General features: G+C 33.7%; 1 protein-coding gene across 1 annotated transcript in view; it reads right to left on the reverse strand.

Annotated features, from left to right (window-relative positions):
* Positions 1–23,085, reverse strand: part of METTL25 (methyltransferase like 25) — a 105,134-nt gene that overhangs the window by 2,056 nt on the left and 79,993 nt on the right. Inside the window, exons 9-11 of the mRNA XM_077770192.1 lie at positions 13,146–13,239; positions 1,881–1,955; positions 1,231–1,302 (exon numbers count right to left, since the gene is read on the reverse strand). Coding sequence (XP_077626318.1) covers positions 1,231–1,302; positions 1,881–1,955; positions 13,146–13,239 — 241 coding nt within the window. The remainder of the gene's footprint in view (positions 1–1,230; positions 1,303–1,880; positions 1,956–13,145; positions 13,240–23,085) is intronic.

Raw genomic sequence — 23,085 nt, forward strand, 5'->3', positions numbered from 1 at the left:
ATACATATGTGTGTAACATACATACATTAGAAAGAGGCACTAGAAAACAAAATAAAAATTTAAGTTAGTGCTGAAAGATGGGACTCTTTGTTATTTTTAATTTTCTTGTTTATATTCATTTAAAATTTTCTGACATATATGTGTTACTTTTATAATAATAAAATATTGTTTAATAATATTTAAGATATTACTATTTAAGCAATATTTTATTAACAAGTTAATATTTATATGTTTTCTATTATTTCATTACCAATCTATTAATCTTTGTGCATACCATTTACTTATTTAATTTAATTTATTTTTTTTGCCATTTACTTATTTTATTTAGGTCAATAGAAATTGTTTTGAAAAGGGAAATAATGAGTACCTAGTAAAACAGGCCTGATTCTGTCATCTATGAAGTTGGAAACCAAAGGTTGCCAGTGATTTTGAGTTAAGAGGTAGCTTAAGAAAGTACACAATTATCCAAATATTTAAAAATTGTTTTTTCCATAAAAATATAAATTAGAACAAAAGCAAACATTTATTAAAATCCATTTGTTCCAAGTAGCCTGTTGAAAAGAAGAAAGTAAAATTACCCATTCTGATAAAGCAAAATTGTTAAAATAAGGGGCTTATGGTGGAAACATGAGGCTGAATCCATGTATGGGTTTAATTTAAACAGTTCGTCCACATAATTATTTTGATCACAGCTCAGTGTAAAATCTGCAAAAGAATATTTCCCTTAAAGATAAGCAAAAAACCAGGGTTTTGGGGCATTCAACATAGATTAAAAAAAACCAAGGCTGTGAAAACGCAAAAGCAATTTTCACTGATCAGAAAGAAATTTTTATAATGCAGATTACATATGTGCAAAATCCAAAAGTGATTTAAAAGGTAACTTCTCATTAAATGAAACATATATATACATAATATCTTTTACGTCTGGCCTTTATTAAATTTAGCTAAATAATATGTCATATATGATGGTTGTGTTCACTGCCTACCCTATAGTAATTAGCATACAATTAAAAGAACATAAACTTTATTATAATAGGTTTGCTGAAAACATCTGTTGTACACAGGTTTATGTTTACAAAGAGATGGAATGGATATTTAAACTTGGAAAATATAATGAGAAAAAATATCTGACTAGTTGTATGTAAAAGAAACTTATCCTAGATAATAGTGGGTCCATTTACTAGATTAAATAAAGATATTTGTTATGTATTTGAAAACATCACAACTTACCTGCTCTTTCAGATAACAAAGGCGATCCAGAAGAATCAGTGCCTCTATACAAGGAGCCAGAACAACTTTCAGCTAAAAGAAAGGATAAGACAGGATGGCAGAACTTTAAAAACAAAAACAAAAACAAAAAAAACCCCAACTAGCTCCACACTTATGTTTAAGAAAATGCATCTATAGAAATTTATATAGGGCCACATCTCCAATACTAACTGTATATATTCAAAAAATGAATACAGGAGAGATCAAAATTTTTCTTTAACAATAATAGGAAAAGAATGTCCTTTGAGTGTCTCTGAGGTAGAATCCAAAGGCAGTCATATGTATGTGATAGAGAGCTTTCCGAGGTACTAAGAATGAAATTCATTAAAAGGCATGCTGGGGAAATAACTGCATTGAGACCAGTATGTGTTCAAAGAACTCTGAAATTTCTTCCGTGCATTTAGGGTACATTTTAAGAGAAATCTACCATGTGTTCTCTTTATTACATTACTGACACCTAATATAGTTCTGAAATAGGAAATGATCCAAAACGGTTTTTCTACAGTAAGAAAAAAACAACATAGATTGGTTGGTCCCATAATAAAATTTAATTGAACCCTATTCAAGTTTAGCAACAGATCCAATTTAATATGTTTAATTCTGAGATTTACCATATTAAAAGCTTCCAGCTCACTCATTCGAGGCTTATACTTCTCGTAGTAGTCCATTATAACTTTTTCTGGCAGCTTCAAGAAAGAACAGCAACAAGAAATTTAACAACAGTTAAAAAGATCGCTTTTCCTTATCAAACATACCCTAAAGTAAAACCAACACTAATAATTTAAAACAAATTTAGGTGTCTGAAAAACTCTAATGATATGAATGAAGAAAGTCAATAAACTAAGTTCTTTCATTAATATCTTCCGTACCTATTCAGCATATCATAAATAAAAACAGCAGTAACATCCTATTGTTTAATTTCAACAAGTTGATGAAATATCTACTTTAACTTGTTTCTATGCTTGGGGTACATAGTAGGTGCTCAATAAACCTTTTTTGAGTAAAATTTAAAATTTAAAATGATATATCTAAAACTACATATCCTAGAGAATAATTCAAAGGCAACAAAAACACAATAAGGACATAAGTTCATATTTAAGGTAATGCCCTCACGTGACAAATCCATCAACAAGCATTATTTTCTGTTTTTCCTAAAAAAATATAGGATCTCCACAGTACAATGAACTGTTGTGGTTAGCAGGCCACTTTTTAGAACATATATGGTTCTGTTCACAACAGTTGAAATTTGTTTACTGAGTCAATTGTATTTGTTTCTAAACTTATTATGCCAGTTATGGCACTGTGATGATATAGGTAAATATTACATAACTCATGAAATATTAATGCAAAAGGAAAAGTTGTTTCTTTAAATTGGATGCCTTTGTAAAAGGATTGATAAAGGAAAGTCACTAGAAGAAACTGCTGTCAAATTACATGTGGTCAGGGCCGCCTGGGTGGGTCAGTTGGTTAGATGTCTGACTTCGGCTCATGTCATGATCTCACAGTTTGTGGGTTCAAGACAGCTAGCTCAGAGCCTGGAGACTGTTTTGGATTCTGTGTCTCCTTTTCTCTGTGACCCTCCCCTGCTCATGCTGTCTCTCTCTCTCTCTCTCAGAAATAAATAAAAACATCTGAAAAAATTTTTTTTTAATTACATGTGGTCAAAACACATGAAAGACTGTATAAAAAGACTAAAAACTCTGAAAGGATTTGTACTCAGATTTTCTTTGTAAAAGTCTAAACAAAATTATTATTTATCTTCAAAGTTTCTATTCTTTTTCTTACTGCATTAAATTTCTTTTGAATTTAAGAAGTATAAAAAGGTAATGGTGAAAAATAAGGTTTTGTCTCAATTTCTAGTGCAGCTTTGCAGAAAAGATGTTCCCTTTGGTACAGAACCCAAGTAGATTTTACCTCCTTCACCAACCCTTTTATTTAAAAAAAAATGTTCTTAAATTATTTTTTATTCTCAGGTTAATTAACATACAGTATAGTCTCGGCTTTCAGGAGTAGAACAGTGATTTTTCTCTTTCATTTAACACCCACGGCTCCCTAAAAGGTGTCCTCCTTAATGCCCAACACCCATTTAACCTACCTTCCACCACCATCAATCCTGTTTATTCTCTGTATTCAAGAGTCTCTTATAGTTTGTCTCCTTCTCTGTTTTTATCTTATTTTTCCTTCTCTAGCTCTTTTTAAAATCTTGCCCATCTTTGAATCAAATGAATACTCCTGAACCAAATGCAGTAGTGTATATTGGACTGGATCCAGGCCTGCACTTTAAGCCAGCAAGACTTCTCATCTCACAAAATTGTGTATGTGTTTGAATTATAGGCTTTATTTAGTCTTCTCTCCAGCCATCTGAGGTCAGCAACTACAGGACAAGTCAGAAGTCATCATCTTTTTCTGATCCTGCCTCACCAGCATACTGCTTCCTATAAATAAGGCTTTTCAGTGTGATTCCTTGGGTTCTCCAATATTCTCTGTTTCTCTTTTATGCCAAATTGGGAATCATGATCCTGGTCATCAATTGCATTTGTTCCAAACTAGGAATTGTTGATTTTGCTCCTTAGAATATTACAGTCTAGAGAACTGTGTTGCTGGTTTTGTCAGTGATCTTTAACCCTGGTAATTTTCTTTTGGTATCTTTCTGCCTCCCTCTTTACCTTCATTGTGCTTCATAAAACACGTGATTTGACATTTAACATGCTTTCTGATTTTGTTAAACAAGATTGTGTTTCGGTTTTCAGTTGTTGCCTTTGTGTGATTCTGAAAAGGTGAGAGCATCATCTTAAGTCTCCCATTTTTTAAAAATGGAAATTTGTTGTTTAACTTTAAGTGAACCAAAGCTGGACACTGTAGACTGCCTTAGAGGTATGCTTGATGTACAAAAGATAAGATAGAACTCCAAAGAGTGACACTATCATGCAAAGCTGTGTGCAAAGACCAAAACAACAAATGGCCTTGTGCTTACACCAAAAGTCTAGTGAGCAAAAGTATATTAATTATGTTTTTGAGTGAAAGATTCAGTGTTCATGTTTTAATCAATTTTTTCAGTGATTCACTCAACTCCAAGCTTCATTACATTAGATCACAGAGATTATATGGAAAATCTAAAAAGATATTATCTCATTTAATCCTAACGTCAATCTGTAACATACATATTTTCGTGGTCTTTTTTCTTTTCTTTTCTTTTTTTTTTGTGCAAAAAGGTGATCTTATTAAAGCACAGGACAGAACCCGTGGTCAGAAAGACCTGCCTTCCTGATCTCATTTTATACATGACATTATTGAGTGTTAAAGTCAGGGAGAGCCTAGGTAGGGCCAACATCCTACAGATAGAGGAAGGCATCAGAAATAAGTCACTGCCTGGTGCAGATCAAACTTAGGCAAGGACATAAATAAAAACTTACAAGTTGAAGTGCACATTGAATTGCAGTTGAGAGTACTAATCATGAATTCTATTGCTCTCTGTTGCCCATTCCCTAGACTCCAGAAAAAGAGATTAATATGAGTTAAGCTGTATAATAGGGCCCTACCTCAGAGAGCTAAGTTTTGGGGTCAGGGAGACACCCAGTCCTAATGACATCCAGTCCTAAAGAGAAACTGGAGTGAGAGACTGTAAACAAGTAGTCATGTTCATGTTCTGGTGCTTTAGACTTTTTAAATAATTTTTGACAATATTTTAGCTCCAGTATAGCCTATGTGTTAGACAATATATGTCTCACTGTGCAACACATTTCATATGCTTGACCCACTTCATCTTGTCTGCAAAGGTTTCAAGAGTCAAAGTTGTGGATACAAGCATCTCTAATGCTTCGGTAAGATTCATCATTCTTTGAATTTCTTCTGCCTTTATTTCAAATCTCAATTCTTCAGTCTCCTTTAGAAGTACATTTATTTTGTCTCTTGGCAAGCAGGAATTTTCTATTTATTCTTCCTTATTTGTCTGATGACTGCTAGTTTTGGGAAAATGCTATACAAGCATTTTTCTTGTGCTCAGTGTCTGCTAATAAGTTACATAAATAGGACCAAAAGAAGTATGCAGTCTAAAGTTAGACCACCTGGATTGGAATTCTTCCTCTTCAGTTTGGTCTTAAGAAATCTACTTATCCATTTAACCTACATCTCAATTTCCTTACCTATAAAATGAGTATAACAGTACTCATTTCATAAGGTCATCCTTAGTATTCAGTAAGGTGATATAAAAAATGCTTTTAGCAGTGTCTGGCACAAAGCAATGATTCAATAAATATTATCGTTTCTCATATTGTTTATTAAAATAAGCTTATATTTTAAAAGTTTTAGATTTATAGAAAATTTGAAGATAGTATAGAGAGTTCCTATATACCCTATACCAAATTTCCCCAATTATTAACACCTTACAATATGGTTATTTGTTATAATTAATGAACCCAATACTGATATACTATTGTTAGCTGAAGTCCATTACTTTATTGAGAATTCCTTAGCTTTGGGGGCACCTGGCTGGCTCAGTCAGAAGACCATGTGACTCTTGATCTTAGGGTCATGAGTTTGAGGACCACATTAGGTGCAGAGGTTACTTAAATAAATACTTTTAAAAAAGAACTTCTTAGTTTTTACCTAATGCCTTTTCAGTTTCACCATCCTATCTAGGGTATCACATTGGATTTAGTCCTATTGGTCATGATAGCTTCTCAGATTTGTCTTGTTTTTGGCAACTTTGAGAGTTTTGAGAAGCAATGGCCATTTTGTAGAATGTCCTTCACTTGGATTTGCAGATGTTTTCCTCATAATTAGACTAGAGCTATGGGTTTTTGAGAGGAAGACCACAGAAATAGAGTGCCATATTCCTGACATATCAAGGGTACCTATCAATATAACTTAACATCATTGATATAGACCTTGATTACCTGGCTAAGATAGTGTTTGACAGGTTTTTCAACTCTAATGTTCCTCTTTTTTCCACTTTTCAGACTATACACTTTGTAAAAAAGTCACTACATATGGGCTACATTTAAGGAGTGGGGAGTTACAGTGCATCTACTTGAGGTAGAATATCTAAATAGATTATTTGGAATTTCCTTCCATGGGAGATTTGTCTCTTCTCCTCTATTTATTTAAGTTGTTTTTTATATAAGGGGGCCTAGGTAAGCAAACATAGATTATATTGAAATTTCATTGAAAGTGGGCTGGAAGACTGGATGAGAGATACACAGCTGTTTAGAGATCCTCCCACATTGTACATGATCAAACATGGGTTAGCAATTAACTTAATTCTCACCAGTAGACGGTGAGGCTGAGGCTGCTGACATACCCGTGGCTAGGTCATAATGAATTCAAGAACTAAGGTAGGTAGATGTGAAAGTGAGCCCATTAGCTGATCTGTGCAGGGAGCTGGGAAGACAAAGCCAGTGGCAATGAAGCTGAAGTGGTTCTAACAGTCTTAGATTAACAGAGAAAGTTATTCATGCTATTATTCAAAGGATTAGTGTCACTATGAATCTTTTGGAATATATAAAGCAAACGTGACTCAGTATGATTCTTACTTTTAGAAATGATATAATTATGTACATAATTAATATTCATAAGCCTGAAATTTATGGACAATAAGATATACATTTTCTTAAAAATAAAGCAAAATATAATGTATAACGTTCTTTCTATATTCTCTAATGTATACCTGTCCAATAACTAATTAATGGAAATAAAATTAGAACTTTCTACTATATGAAAGCAGAATCTACATATAAAATATTAAGTTCAGCTCATAGTTATTCTAAAAATGATTACTGATACATCATGTAATTATTACATATTCTTTCATTTGAATTAAATACATCATTTACAGATTTTATACACATCAATAATTCTAATAATTTAAAATAATGTAACATTAAAACTGATGTTTTCTCCTCTACTAAAAGCATATTAAGAGTGCCTGGATGGGTTGGTCAGTTAATCGTCCAACTTTTGATCTTGGCTCATGTCATGATCTTGCAATTTGAGCCCTGCATTGTTGGGCTCTGGGCTGACAGCATGGAGCCTGCTTGAAATACTCTTTCCTTCTCTGCCTCTACTCCACTCATGCTTTCTCTCTCTCTCAAGATAAATAAATAAACTTAAAAAAAATCTTTTTAAAAAGCAGTATTAAAAACTAAGATAATTGTCTCTTTTTCTTCCATAAATAAATAAAGTAATATATTTTCCTGTTCTTTAAATGATTGTATCATATTTTCTACTACTTCCTAGAGCCATTCATTGTTTGGGAGACATTTCTGTACCTAAAGCATCTCTGTGGTTAGCTGGGAGAATATAGATAATTTTTATAGTCAATGTGACTGTTCTTATGTAAAATTAAACTTATACTATGTATGAATATTCTATTGCATAATGGAAATATCCCTCTATTTTCTGCACATTTGGTATTAAAATGTTATTAGGCTTAGTCTTTGCATATAATATTGACATACTGTTTTTGATCTTAATTTAAAAGAAGTATAATTGTTAAATCTTTCTCTTATTTACCCCCAAATATTATTGCTATGAATACGTATAATCATTCGTTATAGGAAACTTTATTATTAATAACAGTATGCTCATTCTCAAGGATAATTTGAGGTGGTTTATACTACGAAGCACAAAAACATATCAATAGTTGGGCCATTAAAGAAAGGATAAATTCTCAGGGGTATACAATTCAAAGGAGAAAAACATAATACCAAAACAACGTAATTAAGGACAATTGCTGGAATCAAGCATAAATATAAATTGGTGCCTCCTGATAGCTAAAGCAAAAAATAAGTAAGTTAAGTGTTCTTTGGAGGAGATCTTCCTATCATGAAAACATAAACAAATTATTATGTAGATTGTTATATAACAAAACCTAGATAATATGAAAAAGCTTCTAAATATTGTCTTTATTGAATGTCCAAAAATATCCTCATTGACCAAATACATAAAGACTGAATGCCTCTAAAACCTAAGGCCCATTTTAAAGGGTTTCTGTCCAATCACTGCTTGGGGAGTCGCGGGCTGCAACTTAGGTACAAATCCTCCTGCAAGTACAGTTTCCCCTCTTTTACCTCATTTACTTTACTGCATTTAGGGTGTTTGTTTATAAAAATTAAAAGAAAATTTTAATGTTTGTTTATTTTTGAGAAAGAGAGGGAGAGAATGTGAGCAGGACAGGGGCAGAGAAAGAGGGAGACACAGAATTCAAAACAGACTATAGGCTCTGAGCTGTCAGCACAGAGCCTGACATGTGGCTTAAATCCATGAACCGTGAGATCATGACCTGAGTCAAAGTCGGACACTTAACTGACTGAGCCACCCAGGTGCTCCTGTTCATAAAAATTCTATCCAGACAACTATGAAAGAGATCAAATGAATCAACTACATCTTCTTTTTCTTGGTGGGGAGAGGGTCGTGTAGAGAGGGGAAGTAATGAAAGTGGGAAGCTGAGTCATGAATAAATTTATCAATAAGCAAAAATCTCAAGAGAAAAATTATCTAGAAGAAAGAGGGAAATTGTTGTTAGTTTAAGAGCTCAATCATCATGATAAAGGATTAAAAAACAGATTGCTCAGAAAACAATAACTTGGTTACTATGGCTGTTTTGACTATTGCTCTTATTAAATATACTCTGATGAAACTAGGCTATACTTCTCTTTCTTCGTTTTTGTGAAGCCAAGAGATCCCACACAAAGTAGCTGATGTTCTCCCATATTTATGGTTTTGAGTGGTTATAGAGTTAGGCTTAACTTTACTATGGAATCTAAACACTCTGCTTACATAGACCTATATCTTATACTGGGCTGAAACAATATCACCCATAAGTGGTTAGATCGAAACAAAGAGAGATCAAAGAGGGGTATGTTTTGAATAAAAAGTCTTCAAAATGTAAGAACGGAATCATTGCTTCTTCCCTACTTCCCCTCATGTTTCATGGTGTAACATCTAAAATGGCATTTAACAAATCATGGAAAGAGCCTAAATGTACATCAACTGATGAATGGATCAAGAAGATGTGGTTTATATATACAACGGAATACTACATGGCAATGAGAAAGAATGAAATCTGGCCACTTGTAGCAACGTGGATGGAACTCAAAGGTGTTATGCTAAGTGAAATAAGTCAGCAGAGAAAGACAGATATATGTTTTCACTCATATGTGGAACAGGGGAAACACCCTTAACAGAAGGCCATGGTGGACGGGAAGGGGAAAAAGTAGCTAAGGAGAGGGAGAGAGGCAAACCATAAGAGACTCTTAAATATTGAGAACAAACTGAGGGTTGATGGGGACTGTGGGAGAGTGGAAAGTAGGTAATGGGCATGGAAGAGGGCACTTGTTGAGATGAGCACTGGGTGTTATATGGAAACCAACTTGCCAATAAACTATATTAAAAAATAAAAAAATAACAAAATGGCATTTAAAAAATATATGGGTTTTATAATGGAAATGTTAGACGATTGCAAATTGAATCACTAAGATGACAAATGCTTGGACCTGAGGACAGTGGACCTCAACGGGGGGTGAGAATTGAGGATTTTGCACCACCCCCAGATAATTTTTGGCAATGAATGTCTGGNGCTCCTTACTTCTCCGCCATCTTGCCCCCCGTCTTACCACTGACATTTAATGAGCAGAGGTCAGCGATGCTACTAAACATCCTTCAAGGCACAGGACTGCTCCCCACAACAAAGACTTCCCAAATGTCAATAGCACTGCCAAATCCTGCTCTAAGAGAAAATCCCACTGCTGTCTCTCACAACTGACTACAGGAATTATGGACGAAGCTTTTAAGCTGTGTACGAGCCACTTATATATCTAGCACATGTAGCTTTGGTCTCCTTTGAAATGATAATTTGCCTGGGAATGTTTTCTGTTTACCTCTGTACATTTAACATGATTTCTTGTAACTAAAAATGTATCCAGAGCATGTTTAAAGAGATTTTCTAGACATTTTACTTGCTTACATAGTTCTGAATATGAAGAGACTTGCTTTAAAGGTTTAGAAAAACACCGATGCATTCACCACACTTCCAATTATATATATGTTTATCAATAAGTGATTATAAATTTAGTCAAAGATCTTTTAAGTGTTTGGTATATTTAATACTTTAAACTTTTTTTTTACTTTCTTTTAAATTTTGAGAGAGAGAGAGATAGCAGGGGAGAAGATTAGAGGAAGAGAGAGAGAAAGAGAGACAGAAGCAGAGAGAGAGAGAGAGAGAGAGAGAGAGATTCTGACTTAAGCAGGATTTACATCCAGTGCAGAGGCCGACATGGGGCTCCATCCCACAAATGTGAGATCACAACCTGAGTCGAAATCAAGAGTCAGACACTTAACCCACTGAGCTACCCTGGTGCTCCTTATAATTTTAAACTTAAATGGTTTTGATACTTTTCAGTGCTTAGACTCTTATGTGAAAATTCATTTCATTTTAAAAATGAAACCATACACAAATCTCTTTTTATTGTGCTTGTTGTCAAAACTTTAATTTAAGCATCGATACTTGATTATGTGGGAGAAAAATAATAGGAATTTGTATTGGATCAAAAACATGATTTTGGTTTATCCTTTTTCCAACTACTCTGATCTGACAGATATAACTTTCTCAATTCCTCTTGCTTAAAATTAAAACCAACGGCCCACCCCCAAAAGATGTACTCATCTATTTGCTTCCTTTTACTAGTATATCCTTTTAAATACCTTATTATTTTGTTCTATACCTACTTCCCTCTAAGTCTTCCAGCATGGGTTTCTTGTTCCTTTTCATCTTCTAACCCATTTTATCTGACATATGTGTTCTTAATGAGCTTACATAGTTTTATGAGAAAATCAGTGGGGCACTATTATTGCCTATTAGCTAATACAAAGAATAATTTTAAGACTGATTTTACATGGTGATACTTAGCTACTTTAGTCTTTGTTTCTTTTGCTTTTATTTTCATTTCTCAGTACAGTGGTGGTTAACACTTGAGGGTTTGATGTTAGCTGAATCTGCGTTCAAATTCTGTCTCTACTAATTGCTAGCTCTTTGACTCTGGCAAAATGACTTCTCTTTTTTGACACCTCTCTTTCTAGATCTTTACATTCATAATAACGATAGTATCTACCATAAGTGTTTTTGTGAAGAGTAAATGAGATAATGTTGTGATGTTCTTAACATAACAAGTGCTTAGTAACTATTAGCCATTATTAATATTCCTATCAGTAATATAATAAGCATATCAAGGAACATTTACTCTATTTATTATTAAAGACAAACCTGGGAAGAGAAAGCTATCAGGAAGGATAAGTAACATTCTTTCTGGATTTTTACTACTTAGTTTTTGGCAAAGGATAATATATTTTTAGTTTAAGTAAAAACTTAGCCCTTCATCTGTGAAAATAATGCTTAGGTTTGCATCCTTGACATTACTGCAAGACATAAAATTGAGATATGGAATACAGATATACTAAATAAGACTAACTATAAGGAAAGCCAGTCTGATTTATTAAAAATGTTTCTTTAAAAACTCAGAAATAAAGAATACCTGGGTGACCCAGTCAGTTATGTGCTGAAATCTTGATTTGGGCTCATGTCATGATCTCATGGTTCCTGAATCTGAGCCCCACGTATGGGCTCTGTGCTAACAGTGCAGAGCCTGCTTCGGATTCTCTCTCTCTCTCTCTCTCTGCCCACCCCCTAACCTCTCAAGAATGAATTATAAATACATAACAACCCAGAAATAAAATGACTAGGACAAAAATTACCTGCTCTCATTCATTTATGTAAGACTAGAAGAATCTTTCGTGACTAAATAAAAATGTTGACAAGAGTCATTATCAATTGTGTTATTTTACTGGCAGAAAGTATACAAAGATCAGAATAATAAAAATATACATAAAATTTAATATGTTATAATATTAATATAAAAGTATATTAATATGTAATATATAACATCTATAATATATAATAAAACTATATATAAAAACTAAATGAATTAAAACTTTTGTTTGCATTTACTATGTAAAAACATTGTGCTCAGTATTTTACATATATTACCTACTTTGATCTTAAATCATATGAGTTAGAAATGCTTTTGAACAGCCATTCTGTAGAGGAGGAATCTGATTATTAACAGTCTAATTGCTTTAAATAATAAAGTAACAATTGGTACAATAAATAACAATACCTTTTAGCTTTGATACAATGTAATCACATCTGTACCACTTTTCAAGAAATCCATTTCATTCCTTTAAACATCTATTTTATTCTTTATTTCAATTTATAATCAATTCAAAATACCAGAGTGATCCAAGTTCAACTTAATATTTTACTCAATAACTCACTTGAGTTGAGAGTTTATTTTTTCTTCTCAGTGTTGGGATATTTATTACTACCAGCCAACTAGCTTACCATTTTATCTTCACCAGGCTCTCAATTATTAGCTTGGGCCCTCTATGATGATATCACTGTCCAGGATTCTCCCATTCAAAGGCTTTTAGAATTTAAGATTTTTAATTTGAATTAATTATAAAATCTTTAAATAAATGCAGTTTACTGTCTCATTACTCTTACTTTACTTCTAATTCCTATTTATCTTGTTTTTGACTGTTATCTTGCTATCTTGTTCTTAACTCTGTTTTGATTTGAGTATTGATAAATGTTACCTGAATAAACCTAAAGGGGGATCTCTCAGGAGATGTACAACAGCAAACCACTCACATTGACCAGAAAGGTGAAATGGAATAAAGGTAATGGAGGTATGGTTTCAATATAATTTAGATGTTTTTCACAAATGGGGGGAAAGTAGAAAGCAAATTATTTTGTATCATCACAGTTCGTTACCCAATAAAAGTTCTCCTGTGTTTTTGTTTGTTTGTTTGTTTGTTTTACTGACCTTGGACTCATCTAATCCAAGCTTCTTTAGAGACTTCCTGACATAGTCCAGAAAGGAAGAGGATTTGAAATAAATTTTACCAACATGCTGATCACTGCAAAACAAAAGTAAAATCCTTTTTAGTTTTTCCAATTATAGATGACTGCAAATTCGATCATGAAATATTTTTAAATACCTTCTATGTATGTGGCACAAGTTTCCGATTTGATAAAATGTGTTAATATTTTTGTAAACATTTGTAAGTTACATATTATAACGTGTTTAAGATCTGTAAGGAATTCTGAGAATTCCTTCAACATACAGTAGTGGAAAACAGTACTAGGAAGACAATACTATGAGAAAGAACTTATCAAATAACAGTATTAAAAAGCTTAATTTTTAAAGGAAACTATAGGTCTTTCAAAAGTTTCCATTATGCTATAAAACGCACTTCATTTTACTGGCAACATTACAGTTCATATTTCATTGCAACACCTGCTAATGGTGGCGATAATTCAACAGCTATGCAAAGAGAACTCCTTCAATGCCAGCCATTAAAACACCATATGCTGAGTTGGGTCTGACTTGCTCTCATTTATGCACTGCAGATTTTCACTACAGTTTAAACAAAATATCATTAGATGGTTTTGAATTTAAATAGTGAAATGCAAGACTATCACATCGCATAATCTGGGTTGTAACTGAGGTAGAATATAAAAATCCAGGGAATAAAAAATTCACCACTTCCAAGTTATCAAAAACAATGAATAAAAGCTCATTTACTCTAGGCAGTATAAATTTTAATCCCTCCGATTAATTAGACATGAAGTTCAGTCAATTCTTACTTTGAAACATATCTCAAATATATCCTTGTAGCTCCATTTCTAGATGGCCACATCAATCCCACATATTATTACTCATGTCCTTTAAGACTGAAGTCTGTCTCCTTCATTTACACCTAAACTGTCATGATATTTTCTTAGAGGAGCATTTTTTAAAATGTTTTATTTATTTTTGAGAGAGAGACAGAATGCAAGGTGAGGAGGGGCAGAGAGCGAGAGGGAGACACAGAATCGGAAGAAGGCTCCAGGCTCCGAATTGTCATCACAGAGCCTGATGTGGGGCTTGAACTCAATGAACCGTGAGATCATGATCCGAGCCAAAGTCAGATGCTTAACTGACTGAGCCACTCAGGTGCTCCTTAGAGGAGCATTTTTATTTACTACGTCCCCATCCCCCAAAATGTCAATACATCTGCAATTTCTTGGGATAAATGTGAAACTCCTTAAACAATCAGAGTTTACTATTTTCTGATACCCACATTTTCCCATCATAATCCAGAATTCAGTTTCTCTACTCATTGTTTTAGACGATTCTCCACATTTATGTCTTGGTACATTTGCTCATTCACTCACTTCCTAATGGATTAGAAGGTTCTCCATTCTTTTCTTCTGCTTAAACTAGAGCCATCCTATATGAGTAAGTTCAAATTACATATTCTTTTTGGTAACATCACTAATGTCATGTTTTCCAGTTTTGAATTTCTATAGTCCATATCCTTCCACTCGTGTTATTTCATCACTGCTTTGGAATAATAGTTGTTTGAACAGGTATAGGTTCCAGAACACAGAAATTGTATTTTTATAAGCTTTTGTGTAATTATCAGATCCAAAACATACTTATGTATCTTACATATAACAGATATACTAGATATGTATACCTTACGTACTGTAGGTAGTGAAAATAAAAGCAGGAAGACCAGTTAGGAGATTATTATAATAATCTAGAGAAGTTTAGACCAGGGTAGTGACTCCAAGGATGGTGAGAAGTCATAGAATTTTAGACATATTTTGATGGTAGAGACTATAAACTGTTGAAGGACTGTATCTACACAGTGTGAGAGTGATGTTGAGTATCTTTTCATCCATCTGTTAGTCATCTGGATGTCTTCTTTGGAAAAGTGTCTATTCATGTCTTCTGCCCATTTCTTAACCGGGTTATTTGATTTTTGGGTATTGAACTTGTAAGTTCTTTATAGATTTTGAATACTGATTCTTTATTAAAGATAATGTCATTTGCAAATATCATCTCCCATTCTGTAGGCTGCCTTTTAGTTTAGCTGATTGTTTCCTTTGCTGTGCAGAAGGTTTTTATTTTGATGAGGTCCCAATAGTTCATGTTTGCTTTTGTTTCCCTTGTCATCAGTGACATGTCTAGTAAGAAGATGCTATGGGTGAGGTTGAAGAGGTTGCTGCCTGTATACTGCTGTAGGATTCTGGCAGCCTCCTGTCTCACATTTAGGTCTTTCATCCATGTTGAATTTAGTTTTCTATAAGGTGTAAGAAAGTGGTCCAGTTTCATTCTTCTGCATGTCGCCATCCAGTTTTCTCAACACCTCTTGTTAAAGAGACTGCCTTTTTTCCATTGGATGTTCTTCATTCTTTGTGAAGATTAGTTGGCCATATAGTTGTGGGTGACCATGAAATTTAGAAACATGGAGTCATTAGTGCCCCTGACAGGGTGATTTGATGGACTGATGGAAGTTTTCAAGAATGAAAGGAAAAGAACTTTCAAGGAGTTTTCCAGTAAAGAAAAGATAAGAGGTAGTTGAATAGGAATACGGGGTCCCCAAAAGATTTTCAGAATCTGTGCTTTTAACCACATGTGCTCTTATGGCACATCATTTCATTTAATAAAACTGAAAACTGGCCATCATGGAACTCAATAGGTGGTAGAGGAGCAGACACAATCAATTGTACTATCAGGTTCAATCAGAGCAGCAAATCACAGATTAAGTCCTATGGCAGAAAAGAAGAGGGTGAGAAAGAGAAAAGAAAAATATCAGAGAGGTCTTCTAAACTGGGTTTTAAAGAATGCCTGATTCCACCTGCCAGAAGTTGTGAAAGGAATGGGTGGCAGAAATGGGGAGAATATTCCATGTAGATAGAGGAGCTCCAAGGAAGGATAAAAGGCATAAAATTAATTGCATGGGAAATGATGAATAACCCAGTATACCAGGACATTCTGCATGGGTAGCTGCTTGGAGTACAGAGGAGCAGAAATGGGGTGATGGATTAGGCTGCAAAGGATCTCAGTGACAGATCAGAAACGGCCTTGAATGCCATAATAAGGATATTTTAGCTTTTGACTATAAAGAAAAGGAATTATCAAACATTTTGAAGTTAGAAAAGTGACATGACTGATTCTGAAAGATAAATGATGGGACTTGAAGAACATATTAAAAGGGGGCCCTCTGTCAGAATAAAGCATGGTCAGCATGCTAAAAAGGAATTAGTATTCTTTCTTCTAATAAAAGTGAATGCAGTAGATCTAATTAAAATTCTGCTCAAGTGAATCCAACACCACCCACACGCTTTTCCAAAAATACAATTGTAAGAACATGGTTTACATGTAGCACTTCCCAAAGAAGCAGCATTAGTGTGGAAATGTTAGGAAAATATGAATTAGATGTATACCAAATAAGTGAAAACAAGCACATGCAGGATAGAAAGTGACAAAATCCAGTTTCTCCATCACTACAAAATACTTCTAAAATTAATTATTTTGTGCCCTTTTTATGCTAATACATATTGAAATACTTGAGATCCACAACATTTGGCTGAAAATAGACTCGTTAAGGGAACTCCAAATATCTTTAAACTACTCTTAAATTTAAAGATACAGACTTCCTAACTTCAGTTTGGCCACACATTATGGATTAGGTAATTAGTTTTAATTCTGTGAGCCAGTTTTTGTGATCTGGTTTATAACTTTTCTATTTGATTACAGCAAAATAAAAATAAAAAATTAAACTAGGTAATATAATAATTATAGGTATCAAAAATAATATTTATTATACAGCTGATGCCATATTCATTATGAAATAATAGCTGAGTAAAGCGTATCTATTTTCTTGCTCTCTTTCCAAGTGTTTGAAGAAATTTTTACATCATGAAATTCCTTTGGTATTTTATTCCTCTTAGAAAGTTTCCAGATAAGGACTTATTATAAAATAGTTTTCTATATAGTATTCAATTTGAACATAAATGTTAAATGCTTAGTCACAATTAATAGTAACTTAAGTGTAAAATGCTATATATAACTCCATCAAACAGTTCAGTTCTAACCTTAGACTATGTAAACAATTATACTTAAATTTTTAAAATAATGCTTCAGACATGCTAAGAGTATATCACTTGAAAACTACTTTAGCTAATAAGGAAAACAAATTAAGCAAAATTAGAAAGATGTAATTAGGTAATCTTATTTTCTACCTTTAGTATCCACATATTTTTTTAAAAAATGAGTATAACTGATATGTAACAGTTTCTATTCTATTAGTTTCATGTATACAACGTAATAACTTGATGTTGTATACACTGTGAAATGATCACAAGTCTAGTTCACATGCACCATACATAGTTATAAAAATAGCTTTTTTTTTTTTCTGGTGATGAGAACTGTTAAGATTTACTCTCTTAACAACTTTCAAGTATGCAATACAATATTATTAACTATAGTTGCCATGCTGTATACACTCAAATGTCCCTCCCACCACTGAAAACTACAATACTGAATCTTGCCTGTATTTACCATTCTTATATTTTCCTTAATTGTTTCTTATATATTTATACCCCTAAGTAGTTATACAGTTGTGCTTGTTTGAACTGTATAAATGGAACCATCTTGAAGAAATTTTTCTGTGACTTTTATATGAACAAGATTTGTCTACACTGATGCATGTAGTTGTTATTCATACACTTTCACTGTGGCATAGTATTATTCCAATACAATTTATCCATTCTCTTATTAATGAACTTTCTGTTCCTAGATTTTGGGTCTTAAAAACATTGCTGCTATTGATTATTTTTGTCTAAGTCTCTGGGAATACATGTATAAGAGCTTCCAGGATATAGACATAGGCATGACACTGCTGAGACAAAGTATTTTCAAGTTTTGTAAGTAAAACAAAACTTCTCTCTAATGATCAAAACAATATGACAAAAGGTTTGTTCTGCACTATTAATTCCACTGGCCAAAATGGCAATCATCTAACTCACTGCAGTTAAAAAAAAGTGCTGTTAAATGGTGAAACAAGTTTCTCAACCTTGCTTTTCTTCAGTAATGTCTTGGCTTTACTTGGTATTCAGTTCTCTCACATATATTTTGAAACTTACAAATTCCATAATACACACAAACATAAAAATACACACATTTATACATTTGGGGGATGTTCATTAGATGTACTGAATTGCAACAACCTAGCAATTATTTTTTGGAGAGCTGGCATTTTAAAAATGTTGTCTTTTTATTCATATACGAATATATTATATTTGTCCACTTAAGTGCACTTTCTCAGCTAGAATTAAAAAAAAAAAGGCTCATGTGTTCCCAAAGCATATTAAGTTTTAAGGATGGGCTCATTGCTGCAAGAGTTTAGGTGCCCCAGTACTAAGTGATCATGTCGGTTAAGCCCTTACCTCTGGTCAGGTACCCCTGTAATACCTCTGTTTAGGTTGTTCCACTAGCTTTCTTTCTCCTGATTACTCAACTATCTCAAGTCAGCTGAGAATGAGTCTCTGAGTTACTTTTCCTGCTAGTTTTGAAAATTTTAACCCCAACAATTAAGAGTTTTTTTTTTTTCTTTTCCCGTTAAGTATACTCATCAACATTCTCATCTAGTCAACTGGCATTTAAGAATGGACTAGATTACTGTAGCATAAAACAGTTTAAAACAAAATGTTATCTTTTGGATAATATACATCAAATACCAAAAATAAGAAATATAAGAAAGTTCAGAGGTCCCAAACTATTGTTATCATAGTCCTCCTCCCTAGTCCATAGTCCTCGACTCCAGTTTTTAGTCTATTTCACAAATTTTGAGACTGCTGAATGCCTTTGTTAGCGTTCAGTATGACAGCTTCTTTCAGTCTGTTTGGGTACTGAGATCTTTAGATTTGAGTTCTGGGTATATTCAGACTGACACTGCTTCTAGGTTGGTGATAGTCACAATTTTTAATCAAAACATACACTGTATACCTTGTCCAACAATAAATTCCTGGTTTCTCAGCTCTAACCACTGGCCTATCACACATGAAAAGCATATCTCCATCTTTTTAGGTTTCTTTTTTGTCTTTGTTCTGTACTGAGTGAATATATTATATTTTCTCTCTATTAGTAGTATTTTGTTAGTTCTGTATTCTTTACCATTCCTTTGGTATCCATAAACCATAAATTTTTGAACAAACATCACTGACTTATACAAAGTCCAAAATAAAATGTTATTTTTTTTTAATGTCCAAGAAGAACTCAAAGACATTAGAACACTTTAACTCCATTTACTTGTCTCTGATTTATACACTTTTACTGTTTAATTCTCTCTGTATTTTAAGTCACACAAAATTTTGCTTCTGTACTTTTGTATTATTTTTGGTTTAGCTCATATTAACTCTTCTTATTACTTTAAGATTTTATTATTTTTAAGAGCAGTTTTAAGTTCATAGCAAACTTAAGAAGAAAATATAGAGATTTCTATATACTTCCTGCCCCAAAACATGTAGAGCCTCCACTATTACCATCTTATACCACAATGATAGATTTGTTACAAATAAGGAGCCTGCACTGACACACTGTTATCACCCTTGTCCCTATCTTACATTATGGTTTTACTTTTTTTCTTTTATAGTTTATTGTCAAGTTGGTTTCCATATAACACCCAGTGCTCATCCCAACAAGTGCCTCCTCCATGCCCATCACCCATTTCTCCCTCTCCCCCACCCCCATCAGCCTTCAGTTTGTTTTCAGTATTCAAGAGTCTCTCATGGTTTGCCTCCCTCCCTCTCCACAACCATTTTTTCCCCTTCCCTTCCCCCATGGTCCTCTGTTAAATTTCTCCTGTTCCACTTATGAGTGAAAACAAATGGTGTCTATCCTTCTCTGTCTGACTTATTTCACTTAGCATAACACCCTTGAGTTCCATCCATGTTGCTACACATGGCCAGATTTCACTCTTTCTCATTGCCATGTAGTATTCCATGGTATAGATAAACCACATCTTCTTGATCCATTCATCAGTTGATGGACATTTAGGCTCTTTTCATGATTTGGTTATTGTTGAAAGTGCTGCTATGAACATTGGGGTACATGTGCCCCTATGCATCAGTACTCCTGTATCCCTTGGGTAAATTCCTAGCAGTGCTATTGCTGGGTGGTTTTACTCTTGATGTTCTACATTGTATGGGTTTGAACAAATGTATAATGACATGTATTCGTTAATATCGTACCACACAGAGTATTTTCACTTCCCTAAAAATCCTCTGTGCTTCGTATGTTCATCCTTCCCCGGCACCCTCCCCCCCCACAACCCTTGGCTGCCTCTAAGTTTTTTTTATTATCTCCATAGTTTTGCCTTTTCCGGAATGTCACATGATTGGAATTCTAAAGTATATAGCCTTTTCAGATTGGCATCTTTCACTTAGCAATATGCATTTAAGTTTCTTACAAGTCTTTTCATGGCTTCATAGCTATCTTTTTTTAGGGTGAATAATGTTACATTGTCTGGATGTACCACAGTTAATTTATACATTCTTCTACTGAAAGATATCTTGGTTGCATCCAAGAAATTATGGGAAAATAATGAATAAAGCTGCCATAAACATCAGCGTACAGGCTTTTGTGTAGACATAAGTTTTCAACTCCTTTGGGTCAATTCCAATGAGTAGGATTGCTGATTCATATAGTTAAGAGTATGTTTAGTTTTGTAAGAAATTACCAAACTGTCTTCCAAATTTGCTGTCTCATTTTGTATTCCCACCAGCAATGAAATGCAAGTTCTTATTGCTCCACATCCTTTCTAGCATTTGGTGCCATCAGTGTTCTAGATTTTGATATTCTAACAGGTATGTAGTGGCATCTTGCTGTTTAGTTGCATTTCTCTGCCGACATATAATAGGGAGGATTTTTTCACATGTTATTTGCCATTTCTATTACTTTTTGTTTCTTCCTTTATCTTCAAACTTCATCTGGGATCATTTTGCTTCTGCCTTGATTCTTCAGTGCTATCTGTTGGTAGCACATTTGCTCTGGTTTTACTTGTATGAAACAGTCTTTATTTCACCTTCATTTTTTAATGATACTATATATGGTAGTCTATTTTCTTTTAGCACTTTGAAGATATCATTAACCTCTAGCTTCTTTTTATGCTAAGAATTTACCTATTCATTTTGGTTCCTTTGGAGATATCCTGCCCCTTATCTCCCTCTCTTTCCCACCTCTGGCTGCTTATGTTTTCTTTGCCTTTTTTTTTTTTTTTTTTTTAATTTTTAATTAGGTTTCCATTAAATTTTTTTTTTTTTTTTTTTTTTTTGCAATTTTACTATGGTGTACCTAGAATTTATTTTCTTTTTTGCTGCTCCATGGAGTTTGTATGTTTCTTAAATTTCTTGGACTTATGTCTATTTTCCAATCTTGGAAAATTCTTAATATTGCTACTGCCCTATTTCCTCTCTTCTTTTTTTCTCAAACTGTAACTAAATTTTTTCTCAAATAATAGGTTTGTGAAACCTATTCACTGTATTCTCTATAGCTCTTAGTCCTTCTTTTGTATTATCCATCTTTGTTTCCTCATGCTTCACTGTGGATACTTTCTTCTGATCTGTCTTCCAGTTCACTAATTATTTCTTCAACTGTGTCTACAATGCTATTAATACTACCCACTGATGTTTTTATTTCAGTTATTTTATTTTTCAGTTACAGAATTTTCACCTAGGTTATTTTTGTATGTTTTGGTTCTCTGACAAAACATTTTTATTTATACATACATATTAAGTATAGATTTTTAATTTTAAGATAATTGTAGGTTCACATGCAGTTGTTGGAAAGAAATCCAAGAGATTGTTATTCTCTTTATCTAGTTTCCTGAAATGTCTCATGATGGTAACATCTTGCAACATGATAGTATAGTATCACAACCAGGATACTGACATTGATGCAGTCAAGTTACACAAGGATCACTCACATTGCTGTTTTATAACATACTCAATTCCCTGCCATTTCTTTCTCGCCCAGAAACCACTAATCTCTTCCCATTTCTATGATTTTATCACTTCAAGAATGTTCTATAAATGGAATCACACAGTATATAACCTTCTGAGACTGGCTTTTTTCCACTCAGTATAATTTTCTGTAGTTTCACCCAGGTTGTTATATCAATAGCTCATTCTTTTTTTATTGTTGGGTAGTATTACATGATATGGATTAGCAGTTTGTTTACCTGTTGAAGGACATCTGGTTCAGTTTGGGATGTTATGAATAAAGCTGCCATAAACATTCATTTACAAGTTTTGTGTGAAGATAAACTAGACCCTGTTGAGACTTTGTTAGTACTAGGACTTCCAGCTTCCTACATCTTCTCTACATCTTCTTTTACATCTGATACTGTGGTAGGGATGGCCTTTTAACTGCTGGGCAATGATGAAAATCCTGACTCTCTATTAGGCCTTCTCTGATGCCATACTGGTGGGGAGAGACTGTAATCCCATTTTACTGCAGGAAGTCCAAATTCCCACATGGTCTCTGGCACTGTGGCTGTAGTGGTGGGGTGCTTGTTACTACCTGACGGGAAGGAAATCTTAGGTTCATACTTGGCCTTCTCTAACACCATTCTCTGACACCACAAGGGGTGTTCAGGAACCTCATTACAGCCTGGCAAGGATGGAAGTCTGGGCTCTCCACTTGGCCTTTGTTGACATAGGTGAGAGTAGGATCACAATTTTTTATGTGGTTTCTGACTGCAATATGGGTGGTTTGTCTAAAAGTTGTCCTATGCCTCCTTCTTTCCTGTTCCATTAGTTATAAAGAGATATTTTACTAGGGGCTTTTTTTTTTTTTGGTATGTGCCCATGGGCATTTCTAGATTGCAGTTTACTTCATTTCCAATGCAAGGTTTTTAAGACAATAAGAA

The sequence above is a fragment of the Crocuta crocuta genome, unplaced genomic scaffold (genome assembly GCF_008692635.1).
Source record: "Crocuta crocuta isolate KB4526 unplaced genomic scaffold, BGI_CrCroc_1.0 scaffold317, whole genome shotgun sequence".
Classification (NCBI taxonomy): Eukaryota; Metazoa; Chordata; class Mammalia; order Carnivora; family Hyaenidae; genus Crocuta; species Crocuta crocuta.